This window comes from Ceratotherium simum, chromosome 24 (genome assembly GCF_057802395.1).
Source record: "Ceratotherium simum simum isolate JZ-2026a chromosome 24, ASM5780239v1, whole genome shotgun sequence".
Lineage (NCBI taxonomy): Eukaryota > Metazoa > Chordata > Mammalia > Perissodactyla > Rhinocerotidae > Ceratotherium > Ceratotherium simum.
In genome coordinates, this window is record NC_141923.1 from 33,657,677 (window position 1) to 33,673,027 (window position 15,351).

The 15,351-nt window shown below is 53.2% G+C and overlaps 1 protein-coding gene across 1 annotated transcript in view; it reads right to left on the reverse strand.

Annotated features, from left to right (window-relative positions):
- PLEKHD1 (pleckstrin homology and coiled-coil domain containing D1) overlaps positions 1–15,351 on the reverse strand; it is a 28,090-nt gene that overhangs the window by 4,834 nt on the left and 7,905 nt on the right. The window contains exons 2-8 of the mRNA XM_004426288.3: positions 11,184–11,277; positions 10,746–10,835; positions 10,439–10,515; positions 9,496–9,587; positions 8,492–8,544; positions 2,548–2,642; positions 1,016–1,109 (exon numbers count right to left, since the gene is read on the reverse strand). Coding sequence (XP_004426345.1) covers positions 1,016–1,109; positions 2,548–2,642; positions 8,492–8,544; positions 9,496–9,587; positions 10,439–10,515; positions 10,746–10,835; positions 11,184–11,277 — 595 coding nt within the window. The remainder of the gene's footprint in view (positions 1–1,015; positions 1,110–2,547; positions 2,643–8,491; positions 8,545–9,495; positions 9,588–10,438; positions 10,516–10,745; positions 10,836–11,183; positions 11,278–15,351) is intronic.

Genomic DNA, 15,351 nt, shown 5'->3' on the forward strand with positions numbered 1-15,351 from the left:
AAGTGGAGAAAGATCAACAAATAAAGGCACTGGAAACAAAGCCCCAGTCAGTCAAGGGAGAATAGAGACCCCTACAGTCTGCAAGGCAGCTCATGAATTCAGTCAACATTACAGATCTGCCAGGACCTGCTGGGCTCGCTCTAGGTGCCGGGCTTGAAGAGACCTTAAGACACAGTCTAGTGAAGTCCACAGTGTCAAAACCACAACCTTGTGTGTTAAGTGCTAAACAGATGTAGAAAGTGCTGTGGGAGCCCAGAGCTCAGAGAAAACTCCTAGAAGAGTCAGGGAAGCTTGACTAAGGTGATGTTTGAGCTGAGTCTTAAAAGGATGAAAGTTCTCCAGGCAGAGAGGTGGCAGGACATTCTGTGTAGAAGGAATAGTGTGGGCGAAGGTGTGGAGGATGAAAGAGCTTGGCTTCCTCGGGGCACGTGAGCTCAGGGGTTTGGAGTAGGGGTGGGGTGTCTTTGTGTGGGGGGCAGAGGGGCAGCAGAGGGAGAGTGGGCAGCAGGGGAGGAGAGGCTGGAGCCAGAGTTTGCCCTTGCATGCCATGCTAAGGAGTTTGCACTTTGTCCTTGACGCACGCCACCTCCTCCTCCCCCTCAGAATCTGTGGTATCAAATGGAGGCGACCCGGCGTTGATTTCCCCTCATGCTCAATTTCAACCACGAGCAGCTAAGTGAATGAGCCACAAGAAGGAGGTGGTAGGTGGCCCTGCCGCCCCCTAATCAATCCTCCATCTGGTATAAAAATATAAGCTCTGAAGAAGGTGGGTTTCCTGAGGCCACAGTCACAGCAAGGGCAAACTTGAATTTGCCCTTCTGGGTCCTGCTTCAGGCCTCAGGTGTTGGCTGGAGTTCCCAACGGTCCACAGAGAAGAGACCCTTTAGATCAGAGCCCCTTGGTGCCCCAGTTCCCTTTAGACAACCTTCTGGGGAAACCCTGATGGAAAAACAGCATCACGTGGCCCAACCCCCCAGCCTGCCTCCCAGTCAACCAGCCCTCCACAGCCCCTCACCTCCAGCGTCTGCTGCAGGGACTCTGTGAGGCGCCTCAGCTCCTTTTTCTCTTGCTCCACACCCTTGAGACATCTCGCAGTCAGTTCCAGCTCCCTGCGGGGACAGAGGGCTGGCTATGGCAGTGCCCACCCCTCCCAGTCCCCTTTGTACACAGAATAGCTTCTGCGTCACCTCCCGATCCAGCTCAGAGTGGTCCTTGGAAGGCCAGGCCCTCTGCTTGGCTGGGTCCTGATGGCAGCTGCAGGGGCCCGGGGCTGACAGGAGATCCCGGCCAAGTGGGTTTGAAGTCACTTGCTCCAGGGACACGTGAATCTGTCAGTTGGGATAAATCCAGGGCCACTCCCCAGGCAGAGAGAAGCACTGAGAAACAAAGGGGTCCTGGCCTCACCCCCTGTGTTCCTGGACAGCCCTGCTAGACCCACACTCATGACACGGGACACGGCTGAGGCCCTTCTCTGGGGTGATAAACTCCCTGGTGCTTTCTCAACAAGCCTGGGCCATCTCAGGCCTTTACACCCGGTTTCCCCTCCTCCTGTTTGGAATGCCTTTCCCTTCTCTTGCCAATCCTCCAACTCTGACCCATCCTTCAAGGCCCAGCTCAAGCTGACCTCTGCTCAAGCCCATAGGGATCACGCATGTATCTTAACTCCTCTAACGCAGGGAGTCTGCACCACACCTCCTAGCACCTGTTTATATATTACTGTGTTGACGTTCCCTGGGTGTGAATCTGGTTTTCCCAACCAGATCCTCAAGGAGATGACTTATCTTCTATTCCAGCATCTGGCACAGTTCTGGAAGTGAGCAGGAGCTTGGCTATTTACTTGGTAAGATCCTCTGAGTTCTCCTTCCCCCAAATACATGTCTAATGACTTCCTTTTATAAGATTGTTGCAAGAAAAATCTTTCTGGGCTATCACTGATGATCAATAGTGATGATGATGACAACGATGACGATGACAACCACCACCACCAACAGTACCCAGATCAGCAGTCCCCAAATTCCTGGATATGCTGTATCAGAATGTCCTGGGGAGCTTTTGTAAAATATAGATTTCTGGGCTCTACTTTCAGCAGATTCTAATTCTGTTGGATGATTATAATGTGCAACTGGGTTTGCAAACCATACGTGGGACTAAAGATCTCAAGGGACATCATTAGCCAGAGTGTGAAGGGACTGTGCAGGAAAGACAGGGAATGTTGGGGGTCTTGCTCGGTCTTGCAAGGTCCGCTTGGTCCTGTCTGCCTGGGGAAGTAAGGTTTGACGGAGGCAGGAGGGGCTCGTTGTTTGGGGGAATGCCTGTCCACACCTGCCCATGCCTCGTGCTCCAGTGGGCAGAAGTGGCCCATTTGTGTGGGGTCTACAGCTTTTTCTGGGCACATCCCAAGGCCTGGAGCCAAACCATAGACCCAAACCCAGTCATCAAGCAGTGAGCATCTGCTAGGCAGAGGCCTCTCCAGACCTGACCAGGACCGTGGGTTCTATGTGCCCTAACCAGGTACACCTTCCTCCCCTCCCAGGGCACCACCCCCACCTCTTGATCTGCTCCTGCTCCACTCTCAGCTCCTGCACCACCTCCTCGAACTGCTGCTTCTCGGCCTCCAGCACCTGGTTAAGGCGCTCGAGCTCCTGAGGAGAATCAGAGAGGAAGAGAAGAGTCACGGCAGCAAAGGGCCCTGAGGTCAGGAACTTCACTCTAACCCAGGGGACCCTCTGGGATTCAGTCTGGGGCACACACTGGACCAGACTTGGAATTAAGTCCTGAGGAGCCCTGGCCCCACTCAGTGACACACAGTCTCAACAAAACCGAAATCTGTGATGAGCTGGGCTCATTTAAAACACATTTAGCATGCTGCAGGCAGGGTGTAGAAATGATCCCATCATTTCCTGCGACTGGACATGATGATAATTCTGAATGTCTACTCCGCTGGGCAACTCCAGTCGCTCACATCCTAAGGCGTGTTGGCTGGCCCTCAAGCCCTGGAGGAAAAAGCGGGGAGTATGTATTTCCATTAAATATCCCTGGAGTGACATGTTAGAACTGGCAAAGAAAAGCCATTTCTAATCCAAAAGTCGGAGAATAAGGACTCTATTTTCTCAAGGCATGTGGGAAGCAAAGGAGCACAGGTGGCTGCAGCTTCTCCTATACTCAGCCCCAAGGGAATAGGAGATCCAGAAAACTCAGGACAGGCGGGCCCAGGGGGCCCAACCAGTCCCTTCAGGAACGCCGGCAGGCACAGTGTTTCCCAGCGAGTATCTGGCCTCCGGGGATCCGTTTTCCTGGGCTTCAGTGGCTGGTGGTGTTGGGGGTACTCTTCAAGTGAAGCTTAGCTAGAAGCATTTTTGTGACAACTGCTTTGTTCCTCCACATTTTATACTGGGGAGGATATTATTTCTAGATCCACTTTCTTTCTCATCTTCTAGCTCCAAATTACACTCTCATTTTTCACCCAGGGGCTTTGTTCTCAAGGATAACAGAAACCCTGCCAGCGAGTGGGGCTGCCTGTAGGGAGAAGTTGCCATTGGCTTTGAGGAGATACAGAGAAGGGATGAAAGGGAAGAGTCTGAAGGAAATGGGAGAGTCTGGTTCTAAACACCTTGCTCTCCATCCCTAAACTTCTTACCCAAAAAGTTGCTATTTCTTTCCTTCTAATCATTATCGGCACTTGTGGCGTGGCTCACTAATGGTCACCACTAGGGCTGCTCGCTGGCATTCTGACGCACCTCCTGGCACACTGCATGGCCACAGTGTACCTGCAAAAGTTGGGTGGGCCCATGGGACTTGGTAAGGCCAATGGATTGTAAGCAGAAATGTGTCACTTCCAGGCAGACACCTTTAAGAGAGAGGGCATGACATGCTATGTTCCCTTTCCACTGCCATGGCAGCCAGTGTTGTTGCAAACGGTGGAGGCTCCATTAGCCTGGATCCCTGAGAAAGGAGACGTGGAGCAGAGCCCCTAGCTGACCCATGCAGCTGAGTGACAGACAGATCTTTGCTGTTCAAAGCCATGAATATTTTGGGGTTGTGTGTTATTGTGGTAGATACAGCCATATATAGACATAATATAAATATAATTAAAATTTTATTCTTGTAGACCTCCCCCTTCTTAATGAAAGAATAGTTCAGAGCTTCAAAAAGTTTGAAAACCTCTACTTTAATACATTCTCACATGGTATCGCTAATGATGATAAACCTCTCTGTAGCCTCAGATTCCAAAAACCTAACTTATTTCCTCTCTCTGGTGGCCTCTGCCTGCTGTGGCAGGGCTTTTCATGGGACTGGGGAAGTTATGGGCTGCAAGCATCCCTGGGCTTAGACTTGAAAAATCACAAGGGCACCTGACTCTTATAGGCACCTGGCTTCTGCTGCTCCGGAACAGATCACGCAGGACCCAGCTGAGGACACCATCCCACAACCTTGGCTTCTCCTCCCTGGAGAGAGCCCCTTTCTCCAACACTCCAACTTGTGAATATTTCCCTTTACTTACTATTCCACTGGGATATCTTTTTGTAATTGAAATGGGAGAAAGTAAATGTAAAAATGTAAAAAGTAAACCCATGGAAATGTCCATACACTGCTGATGGGAATGTAAATAGGTACAAATTTTCCGGAAAGCAATTTGGCAATATGCATCAGGAGTCTTAAAAGTTCTCACCCTTTGAGTCAGTAATTTCATCTATAGGAATCTATCCTACAGAAATAATTGGAAAAGTAGCCCAAGATTTGTGTACAAGGACGTTCACTGTGGCATAATTTATGATAATGAAAACAGCCTAGATGTCCAAAAATAGAAGATCAGTTAAATGAAACATCACATATGATGAATCAGTACACGGTCATTAAAACTGATGTTTTCAAAGTGCATTGAATAACATGGAAAATTGCTGAAGGTACAGTGTTAATGATGGTCTAATAAAAAAGCAGACCATAAAACTGGTATCTGATATAATCCTGTTAGGTTTAAAATATATGTAAGAATAATAGACTTTTTAAAAAGACTGAAAAGAAAAACAATGAAAAGTTGACAATAGTTGTCTGTCAACTGTGGAATTAAGGACAAAGTTTGTTTTCTAGGTTTTCTACAAAGAGCGTGATTTCTTCTATTAGTAAGAAGGTTATATATTAGAGGAATAAGAAAGAGAATCTCCTGCCTGGTTGCTCACTTCTTTCCCTCCTTTCATTTCCCCTGTATGACTCTCATATAAAGCTGATGTCCAGCTGCAGCCAGTACGGACTAGAGTGGAACCCACAACTTCTAAACCTGGAACAGCCAGAACCTTCTGTTCCTGCAGCCCAGGATGGTACGACAGTTTGTAGAAAGCCTGCCACAGACTGCGGTCAGCCAAGACCTCCTGCAGCTAAGCCTTCCTCCGCCATATGGTGCTTATTCTTCTGACTCTTGGACCTGACTTAAGTTGCAAGAGTATAAGGTTGGAGAGAAGTCACTAGAAGGCAAATTCCAGCTCAATGAAAGGAAGAGCTTTCAAATAATGGAGCAATAAGGCAAAGGACACCTCCAGAGGGAGTGAGTTGCCCGTCGCAAAATCAGGATCAACATCCATCAGGGAGGTCGGCAAAGAGCCTCACCTTGAAGTGGGAGCTTCTTTCCAACTCCAAGAGTCTGTGTTCTGAGCGGGAGCACCCCAGGCGGCAGGCGCCCTGCCTGACTGGCCCTGGGCAGTTCTGATTTCCCATATGCCTGGCCACATGCAAGGCTAAGCTGTCACAATTCATCCAGAAAAGGAAAGGTAGGTAGACTGCACTCCTCCAGAGGATGAGAGAGCTGAGGCCACAGGAGCCAGGCACATCTGAGGTACCTGCATCCAAGGAAAGACAGGGTCTGCTGGCCTCGGGCAGATGAGCCCAGGATGGCTGCCCTGCACTCTGCTCGTGCCCCTAGAGTCCCAGGCTCTTTCTGCCACATGGAAGATGTCAGGGATGCACCATCACAGTGCGCACATCTGCATGGGCCTGGCCCCTCCACAAAGCACTCCCCTGCATCCTATTTCACTGAGCCTCTTAGAGACCAGAGAATCTTCATCTTATGGCTGGGCCATTGTACCAAACGCCTTTGCAAGTGGCCCAAGGCACGCCCAGACAATATCTCTGTGACCCGGAGTGGAGACAGGAAAGCTGCAGGGGACACGCAGACCCATGATGTGGATAAGCAAGTTAAGGAAGGAGAAACCTTGACAGAATGACTCAGTGAGCTCTATTCCTGATCTAGAGCAAGCAGCTGACCTGGGAGTGTGAATCCAGGCACCGTCCTCTCCTCCCTGCCTGCCCAGAGCAGCCTTCACCATGGGTACCAGCTGGGCCCGAGTGAGTCTCTCTCATATCTTGTACTAAAAAACCGGGGAGTTCACAGCTGACAGGTCTCCCTCCTTCAACATGCTACAGCTTTAAGCGAGGTCTCCTCTGTCCTCATTTCCTGGCTAAAGACCTAGATAGAGTGTCTAAATTTTCCTCCGGCTGACTGCTGCCCCAGATTTAGCCTCTCTGATGGATAAGTCTGCCTCTCTCCCTGCCCGTGGCTGTGTCTGTCACTCCATGCCATCCCTTGGCTTCCTGAATTATCTGTCTTTAAGTTGCTGACGACCCACCAGAAGTCTCACTTCTCAAAATGTACAACACTGTATGAAGAAAATGCCAAAGCTTTAATGCGGGACCTAGACTGAAAGCCTGGAGACACGGAGGCCCATACGCTGCCGGGTGGAAGAAGGCTCGGAGCTGTCATGCTGCGAATCCTCGAATCCACGCAATCCTCACACAAATCCTCGATAGGTTTAGGGTTCTGTTTTTTGTTTGTTTTGGTTTGGGTTTGTTGTTGTTGTTAATTGACAAAATGATTCAGAAGTCCAGCTGGAAGAATAGACGGGCAAGAATATCTGATAATATTTGGAAGAAGAAAAATGAGGGTGGATTGTCCTACTGGATTCACAGCAAGATCTGATGTAAAATTACAAAAATCAACAATGTTCGATTATTGAGTCCTTGCACAGACATTTACCAGCACTCCTCCTGGGCCAGGGGCTGTGCCAGGCCCTGGGAATGGGTGGGGTACTACGGGCCATGATGCTTCTCGACTGTACGGCCTGTTTCAGAGCCCAGTGAGGGGTGGATGGGAAGGGTGAGGAGGCAGCAAGAGTCAAGTTGGAGAAGCAGCACTGAGCCAAGGCTGATGGGCCCACCCTATGCCTTGCCTGGGAGAGGACGAGGAAAAGCAACTGGACAAGAGAAGTGACCCCCTTCTGAGGGCTCCTCTGGGCCACTCTGCAGCTTCGGGCCTCAGGCAGTTCACATGCAGGATGGGCCCATAATTGATAACATGATGGTAATACTAACAAACACAGATATTCATTAATCACGTATTGTATGCCAAACACTCTATATATAAAATCTCATTTAATTCTCACAATATCCCCAAGAAGATGGGTTCTATTATTATCCCCATTGTTCATGTGAGAATATTGATGTTCAGAGAGGTTAGGTAACTTGCCCAAGGTCACACAGCTAGAAGTGGTGATGGTCCAATATGAACAGGCAGCCTGGCTCCAGAGTCCACACCACTAACCACTACCCTACCTTGCCCTTCAGGGGAGGTAATGACTCCTCAGAACTGGCAAGGCCCAGTGCTGCATGGAGATTCCAAGTAAAGTGGACTGCAGCAGCTCCCCACCCTCAAATGAGGCAAGGGTCTCCCTGAGCCCACAGGCTGCCTCAGGCAAATGCTCGGCCCCCTTGGGACTTGTATTATGGACATCTAGAGAATGAAGGAAACTCTGAGATCATCCAATCCCATCACCTTTATGGGGCCAGAAGCACCTCTGTGGGTAACAAAGGCCATCACAGCCTCCCGTGAATGTCACCAGGGGCAAGCAGCTCATGACCTACGGACACAGCTTATAAAATTTTTTTGTGTGTGTGTGAGATCAGCCCTGTGCTAACATCTGCCAATTCTCCTCTTTTTTTTTTTTGCTGAGGAAGACTGGCCCTGGGCTAACATCCGTGCCCATCTTCCTCCACTTTATATGGGACGCCGCCACAGCATGGCTTGCCAAGCAGTGCGTTGGTGTGCACCCGGGATGTGAGCCGAGGAACCCCGGGCCGCCGCAGCGGAGCGCATGCACTTAACCACTTGCGCCACTGGGCCGGCCCCCAGCGTATAAAATTTTTGATGGCTCTTTCTCCAGAAGGTGGTCACCTACCCTTCTTACTTTCGTCCCTGGGGATTGGGGAGGAGAACTACACTTCTTGCCAAGAAGCTACAGCAAGTCCCAAGCACTGCCATCTCATTGGCCTCCCTGCTCAGCCTGTCTGCTTTTCCAGCAAGTTCTCTAGGTGCCCAGCTTTCCAACATCATTCCCTAATTCCCTAATTCCAGAAACACAAGCGGGTCCATCTGGGCACTGAGGGGCCCACAGCGCGGGAGGTGGGGCAGGGTGCAGCGATTCTGAGCGGCCCCGGTGGCACCTACCTCTCTCTGCTCCCTCTGAAGGCAGAGTTCTTCGGTCTCTTCCATCAGTTTGTCTGCCAAAGCGAGCACACACACTCTCACAAGAAGCTCCCTCCAGATCCGGTCCTGAGGGGCCAGTGCTGTGGTAACGCTGTCACCCTCAGCATCTCCTAAGAGGTCAGCACTGCCCTGCCCAGGCCAGCCAGAGGGAGGGGCCGGCTCCTGAGGATGGCAGGAGCCACTCTCCTTTCCCAGCCCTGTCCCTGCTTTGCACATTCACAAGGCAAAGACGGCCTCGTTCTTGGAAGCTCAAGTGTGTCTCTGCATCCCAGGGGTGCTGTTAACCTCTGTGCTAGTCTGGCTACTTGGGGAGGGTAGATGTCTGGAGCAGGCAGAGGGGAACCAGGGCTGGGGCCCCAAGAGTCTAAGGAGGCGGCAGGGGAGAGGGTCCTGGGCAAAAGACCAAACTCACTTTCTTTCCCAAACAGCCTGTTTACCAGCCAGTCACGGGCACAGGGGCCTGGGACCTTGTGGTCAGGTTTAAAGTGGGCGGGGGGGGGTGGTGGGGGAAAGTCCAGGATCTGGGGCCCAGGGCAGGACAATAAGATCAACACGATTTATGGAGCCCTTACTGCACGCCTGACACCAGCGCATACAGGCATTGTCTCATTTACCCCAATCCCCCATCACCTCTGAAAGCTAAGGACTAGTTTTGTCTCCATTTTAAGGATGAGGAAATTGAGGCTTAGAGAGACTGTACTGCCTAAAGACACACACAGTCGACAGGTAGGCGACCAAGCTGGGTCCGGAGCCCAGGCTCCTAACCACTAGGCTTTCCCACCTTGTGTCATGCTGGCCCAAAGGACATTTATTACGCCATAAAGCCCTCCAGGGTCCAAGCTGGTGTCCAGCTCTCACAGCCTGCTGAGCCCCTCCAAGACACCCCCTCAGTCCTCCAAGAAGCCCCTGGCCCTGAGGGGCTGCCATCAGCGAATCTCAGCCCCCAGCCCACGCCTCCAGCCAACCTAAGTACTCCTGCTTCTCCTTGGCCAACTGCAGCCCCTGGGCCTCCAGGCTTTTGATCATGGCTTCTCCCAGCTGGGCGTTCTTCCAAGTCCTGGGGAGGGAGGGCAGATGGGACAGAGGAGAGAAGAGGAAGACACATAAAATCGTTAAAACAGAAGGGCAGAGGAGAAAGACAGTGCATGTTTTGTACTCGCCCATCCTTTTTCCTCCGGAATCCCAGCTTGCATTCGCTCTGGCACCCATGGCTCTGGGCACGCCACCAGCATCGATCAGTTACAGTCCCTGGAGGCCGGCCAAGGCTGCAAAGTGGGCCACCGTGGGCTGGGCCAACGGCGCTTTTGGAGCAGGGAAGAGATTGCAGCCTGGGCTGCTTCCTACACCACTGCATGCCCACCACCTGGAGCAAGGCCTGGCACGGACATGCACTCAGTGTTATTTGTTGAACTAAAAGCGTGACCCAGCTTGAATAGGCAGGTGCTGGGACAGGGGTTTACGTGCAGATAGACTGTGTTGGGCTGGAGGTTTCTGTGATCTGGACTCTGATTTACGAAGTACTACTCTGGTCTGTGCTAGGATTAATTAAGGGCCTGGGGAGGTGAGATGGGTGTCATCAGGCAGCCAAATCCTACTAGTGATGCTGGATTCGATCCCAAGAGTTGGAGACAAATGGTGTCGACGTCTGCCACCTGTGACTCTAGGCGAGCAAAGCTCGCTTAGGAGACCCTCACAGATGCTCTAAACCTGGCCTATCTCCTCTCGCCCCTCGTCCATAGCCCTGTCCTCAAGGAGACCCAGACATTTTCCTTCCCACTCTGCCTGCTCCTGGGGTCCTCAGTGCCCACCGGGATCCCAGCAGAGGCAGGGAGACCAGGGTCGGCCCAGCCCATACCCTTCTCCCCTTCTGGACCCTCAGGCTGCCCCCTCCTGCCTGTGGGCACTTACACCTTCCCAGACTCCTGCAGCATCTCCAGCCACTGGGTCTGCTCAAACTCTGACTCGGCAGCCAGCAAGATGTTTCCCTGCCAGGAAGAGGAACCATGGGTGTACCTGAGAGGAGGCTACTTCGAAGATGATGGAGGCTGCCCCCAGGCCTCAGTAGGCCCAGCTCTGCTCTCCCATCCCACATCCCTATGGCACTGACACCTTTCCCAGGCCAGGCCACTGGAGGGGTTTCCCCCAGGGACCTGGGGGTCCCAGAGAAGCTGGTCTGCCCCAGCTGAGCCCAGGCTGAGGGGAGAGCCTTACTCACGTGGAAGTCCTGGTGGGAAATTTTCATGGCGTAGGGCATGCTGGGCTCTTCCTTGGCCTCCACCAGGCAGCCCCCCAGAGGGATGACACCCTGAGAAGGAATTGGAACAGGCAGCCCCCACCCCACCCAGCCCCAGTCACTGAAGTCCTCTGGGAGCCCTCAGCCAAAGCCAGGTCCTTCCAAGGGCCCCAGGCCAGAAGCCAGACCAGAATTGACTCCCAGAGGGGAGAGGCAGGGCCAGGGCAGGATCTGTGGCCCAGGAGGGTGGGGGGCCCAGCCCAGGAGGGGCAGGGGGTCTTGTGCCCCAAGAAGGATTTGTTCTCCAGATTCCCTGCTAGACCGGAGCAAGAAGAGATGGTCCCCTACCCTCACAGGATACCATCCCCCTCGTCCCCTCCAGGCCCTCCCCCACTGTGGCCCTGGGAGAGGCTGCCTCACCTTAGGATGTATATTGAAGTATTTATTGGTTTCAAAACTCTTTTTTTCGCTCTCAGAGTAGTAAAGAAGAAAGCTCTCTTTGATGATGAAAAACCTACAGGAGGTGGGGGAAGGAGGGCAATCAGGAGAGAAGGGTGAGCTTTCTTGGGACAACAAGAGCACCCTTGGGGGCCCTGCACTCACCTGGGGAGCCAATGGGGACGCCAGCTCAGACTCATCCTCACCAACTCACCTGCCACATCCGGGCAAGGCCTCAGCTGGCCAGCTGCCCACCACCAGGCTGCCCAACCCTTGCACAAGTGGCCAGCTGACGTGGAAGGCCCACAAGTGGCTTCCAGGTCTGGCTGCCTCCAGCCCCCCAAACCACCACCCTTGGCACAGGAGGGCATCTGTGGTCCTTCCTCACAGGGATCTTCAACCCCTGGAGCCATTATCTCCAGTCCCTTAGAGTCTACCCCAGGAGGGGTGGAAGTGGAGAAAGAAGACACCAGATTCCAAGATGGGTCTTTTGACAAGTAACCATGAAGGTTAGTAACTGAATGAAATTTGGGCACCAGGCTGGCAAGGCCAGCCCTGCAGTCTGCATGTGACGCCTGCATTCCCTTTGGTCTCAGGCTCCACAGCCTCCTTCGGGGACTCAGGTCTAACAGGATTTCCGGGACCTTGGTACATCCTGTTAGGGAGATGACAGCCTTGACGCCAACATGTGGAACACTTAGACCCACCCTGGGGACCCTCACAGGACTAATGATTGGAGCTGACTAGGCTAAGACAGCGGGTGTCCGCTGGGGGAAGATCCAATTGGGCTTCAAAGCCCCCGGGCTCAGGGACACCCAGAGTGGCTGGCTCCCTCCTCCCAGGCCTCCGGCTAACGCCGCTGTTGTAGTGATGGGACTGAGGAAACAGTGGTGTGCTGGAGCTGACTCAGACGGGCTCACGAGAGCAACGGTGTGACTCTCCCCTGCTCTGCGTTCAGTGACCTGCGTTGGTAGGTAGATCAGTCATAGTGGGAGTACTTACACCATGAAAAGCATCAAATGCTACAAAACAGTGCTCCCCTCCGCACCAAGAGAGCCAGTTGTTAAACATTTACCAGCACACCACTGGGTGGACGCGCCCTCTTGTGAGGGGCTTGAAAAGTTGCTGCTGGGCACCACGACGTCAGTGAATCTCTGAAGGTTCCACCAGCCACATGACCTTTCCTGAGGCCACAGCTGCTGTGGGGAGGGTCCATAGCTGCCACCTTTCCCCCAGGAAAGTGAAGCTCAGCTTTGTGTTCGGTGTGAGCCTCACGCCAACCCATGCTCTTTATCCGCACCGACCCTCTCGGCCCAGCCGGATACCGAATGGAACTGTGGACCTCAGAGGCGACCTCCTACTAAGGCCAACTCTTCCCGCAGGCCTTCCTGCCCCCCGTGGAGAAAGAGCATGCGAATACCACCTTCTGCAGAACTGTGGGCACCTCTGGGCCTCCGGCGCTGAGCTCTGTCCACCTCCTCGGCTTTCCCGCCACTTCTCCCCTCCAGCCTCCCTCTCCAGGTGAACACCGTGCTCACTGCCTCCCCCTCACCACGTTTGCATGATCCTGCAAGGGAGACCGTGCAGTTCTCCCCGGAATGCCCTCCTCTCGCTCCTCATCTGGCTGGACCCTTCTCCCACTTGGTGACCAGCCCAGCGCACACCGCCCTCTGAGCCCCTCCTGCATTGTTGACTGAGCCATGCACTCGCCACCTCGTGCCACTGCCACACCCCATCTTCTCATCTTGTCCCAAGGGGATGCTCGGCTCCTGGAGGACGGGGCCATGCCCTCTCATCTTGTGGGCCGAGGGAGATGTCCCCTGCCTGTTTCAAGGGACCTTCACAGAGTAGCTAAGAGCACAGGCTTTGGCATCAGACAGGCCCACCATGTCTCAGCTCAGGGGCCTTGGGCAAGTAGGCTCACCTTTCTGAACCTCGGTCTATTTGTCTGTAGAATGGGGGTGATAACACTGACCTCTACGGGTCACTGTGAGGCTCAAATGGGACTGTGCTTATCCCTCCACCAATTCACAGAGCACCCAGGACAGGACTGAGTGGCACAGTCCCATGGTCTGAGTACCCATCACCCCTAGGAAGTGAGACAGGCTTCCCCCAGGGCTTCCTCCTCCCCTTCCAATGGCTTCTGAGATACTGCTGTGGACTGAATGTGTCCCCCAAATTCATGTGTTGAAGTCTTAACCCCCGATGTGACTGTCTGGAAATAGAATCTTTAGGAGGTAATTAAAGTTAAATGAGGTCCAGAGAATGGGGCCTTAATCCGATAGGACTATGGCCCTGTAAGAAGAGGAAGCTTTCTCTCTTTCCCTCTGCCACGTGAGAACACAGGGAGGAGGCAGCCGTCTGCAAACCAGGAAGAGAGCCCTCACCAGAACCTGACCATGTCGGCACCGTGATCTCAACTTCCAGCCTCCAGAACAGTGAGACATAAATTTCCGTTGTTTAAGTCACCCAGTCTGTGGTACTTTGTTATGGGAGCCTGAGCTGACTAATACAAATCCCTCTTGCCTTCCTGATGCTTCTGGAGCCCCCTCCCCATTCAGAGCAAAGCACCCAGCCAGGGCCTGGAGTGGGAGGAGTCGACCATTAGACACACAGGCAGGGAAGGATGGGGGCTCTGGGGTCAAACAATCCCGCCCCTCAAGCCACAGCCTCAAGCAATCTCGCAGCCTTGCTGAGCTTCCCTTGCCAAGCTCCTTTATAAAATGTGGGTGCAAATATCTGTCTCCTGGGGGTGCTGTGAAGGTTCATTCACTGATTCAACAAATAACTGCTGCCCTCCTGCTCTGTGCCAGACAACATCCCAGGTGCTGAGGACAGAGTGTGGACAAGAGACACACAAACACCTGTCCTCATAGAGCGAACACGCAAGTGAGTGTGTGTGTAATGGAGAGGCAGACAGTAAATAAATGCCATTTACCAGATGCTGATAAATGCCATGGAGGGTAAGCGATGGGTGAGGGGTGGGTGGGGAGGTTTCGATATTAAACAGGGTGGCCAGGGACAGCCTGATTAAGAAGGTGACAATCTGAGGAGAGGGAAGATGTTCCAGGCAGAGGAACCACAGGTGCAAAGGCCCTGGGGTGGGAAGTATGCCTGGCTCTGTGCGGCTGCAGCAGCGGGGCCAGATTGTGTAAGGCACTGTAATGACAATAATGATAATGTTTATATCAATAAAGCTAATGTTTATTTAGCACTTACCCTAAGCCATGCCTATTCCAAGCGGTTACCTCTGTTAACGCATTTAACACTCACAATTATCCTATGGGGCAGGTGGTGTCTGCATTTCATATGGGCAGAAATGAAGCAGAAAGGTGAATGACTTGCTGAAGGTCACACTGCTCATTGATAGAGGCCGGTTTTTCCTCTGAGTAAGGGAGACAGCCACAGAGGGTTTTGAGCAGGAGTGACCTGATCTGACTCACATCGCAAAAGACTCAGCCTGGCCGCTGTGCTGAGAACAGACTTTCGGGGGGACAAGGGCGGGGGATCCTTTAGCGGCTGTCACCACAATAGGGGACAAGAGATCTGGTGAGTGAAGGCATGTCAAGTCCTCAGCACTTGTCTGGCACACAGGATGTGTCCCCCAGACATCACGCCCTTCCTCCTCTTGCCCTCTGAAGGAAGGCACAGAGAGACGCAGGGGAAGACGGACATCCAGGGCAGCCTTTGCTCCAGGCTGGCCAGGCTTCAGCAGGCCTGGGGGCCCCGTGGGCTGCAGGGATTGTGAAGGTCCCACACACCATGCATGCGAAGCCTGGCCCAGCTCCAGCTGTTCTCAGCTTGGTCTGGGTGGGGGTGGGGGCCAGGGAGGGGAGCTGCAAGACCTGGAGGAGGAGAGCGACTCCTTGGCTGGCAGGGAAGAGCATCACCAACAAAGGGCACACTTGGCAAGCACACTTCTAGGACCCAAAGGGCCAGCGTTGCGTATGAATCTGTCTCGGGGACCTTCCACTGCTACAGCTGATGTCAGCTTCTTCTCAGCACGTGGGGGCCCAGGACCTGAGTGTCCCTGTGCAGAAGGTCGTTTCCTCTTCCTGCCCCTTCCTCCAAAGTCCCTGAGCTCCCAGACGCTCTCATTCTGACTGCAGGCCAGGGGGCACCTCCTTCTGGGCCCTGCGGAGTTGGGCTG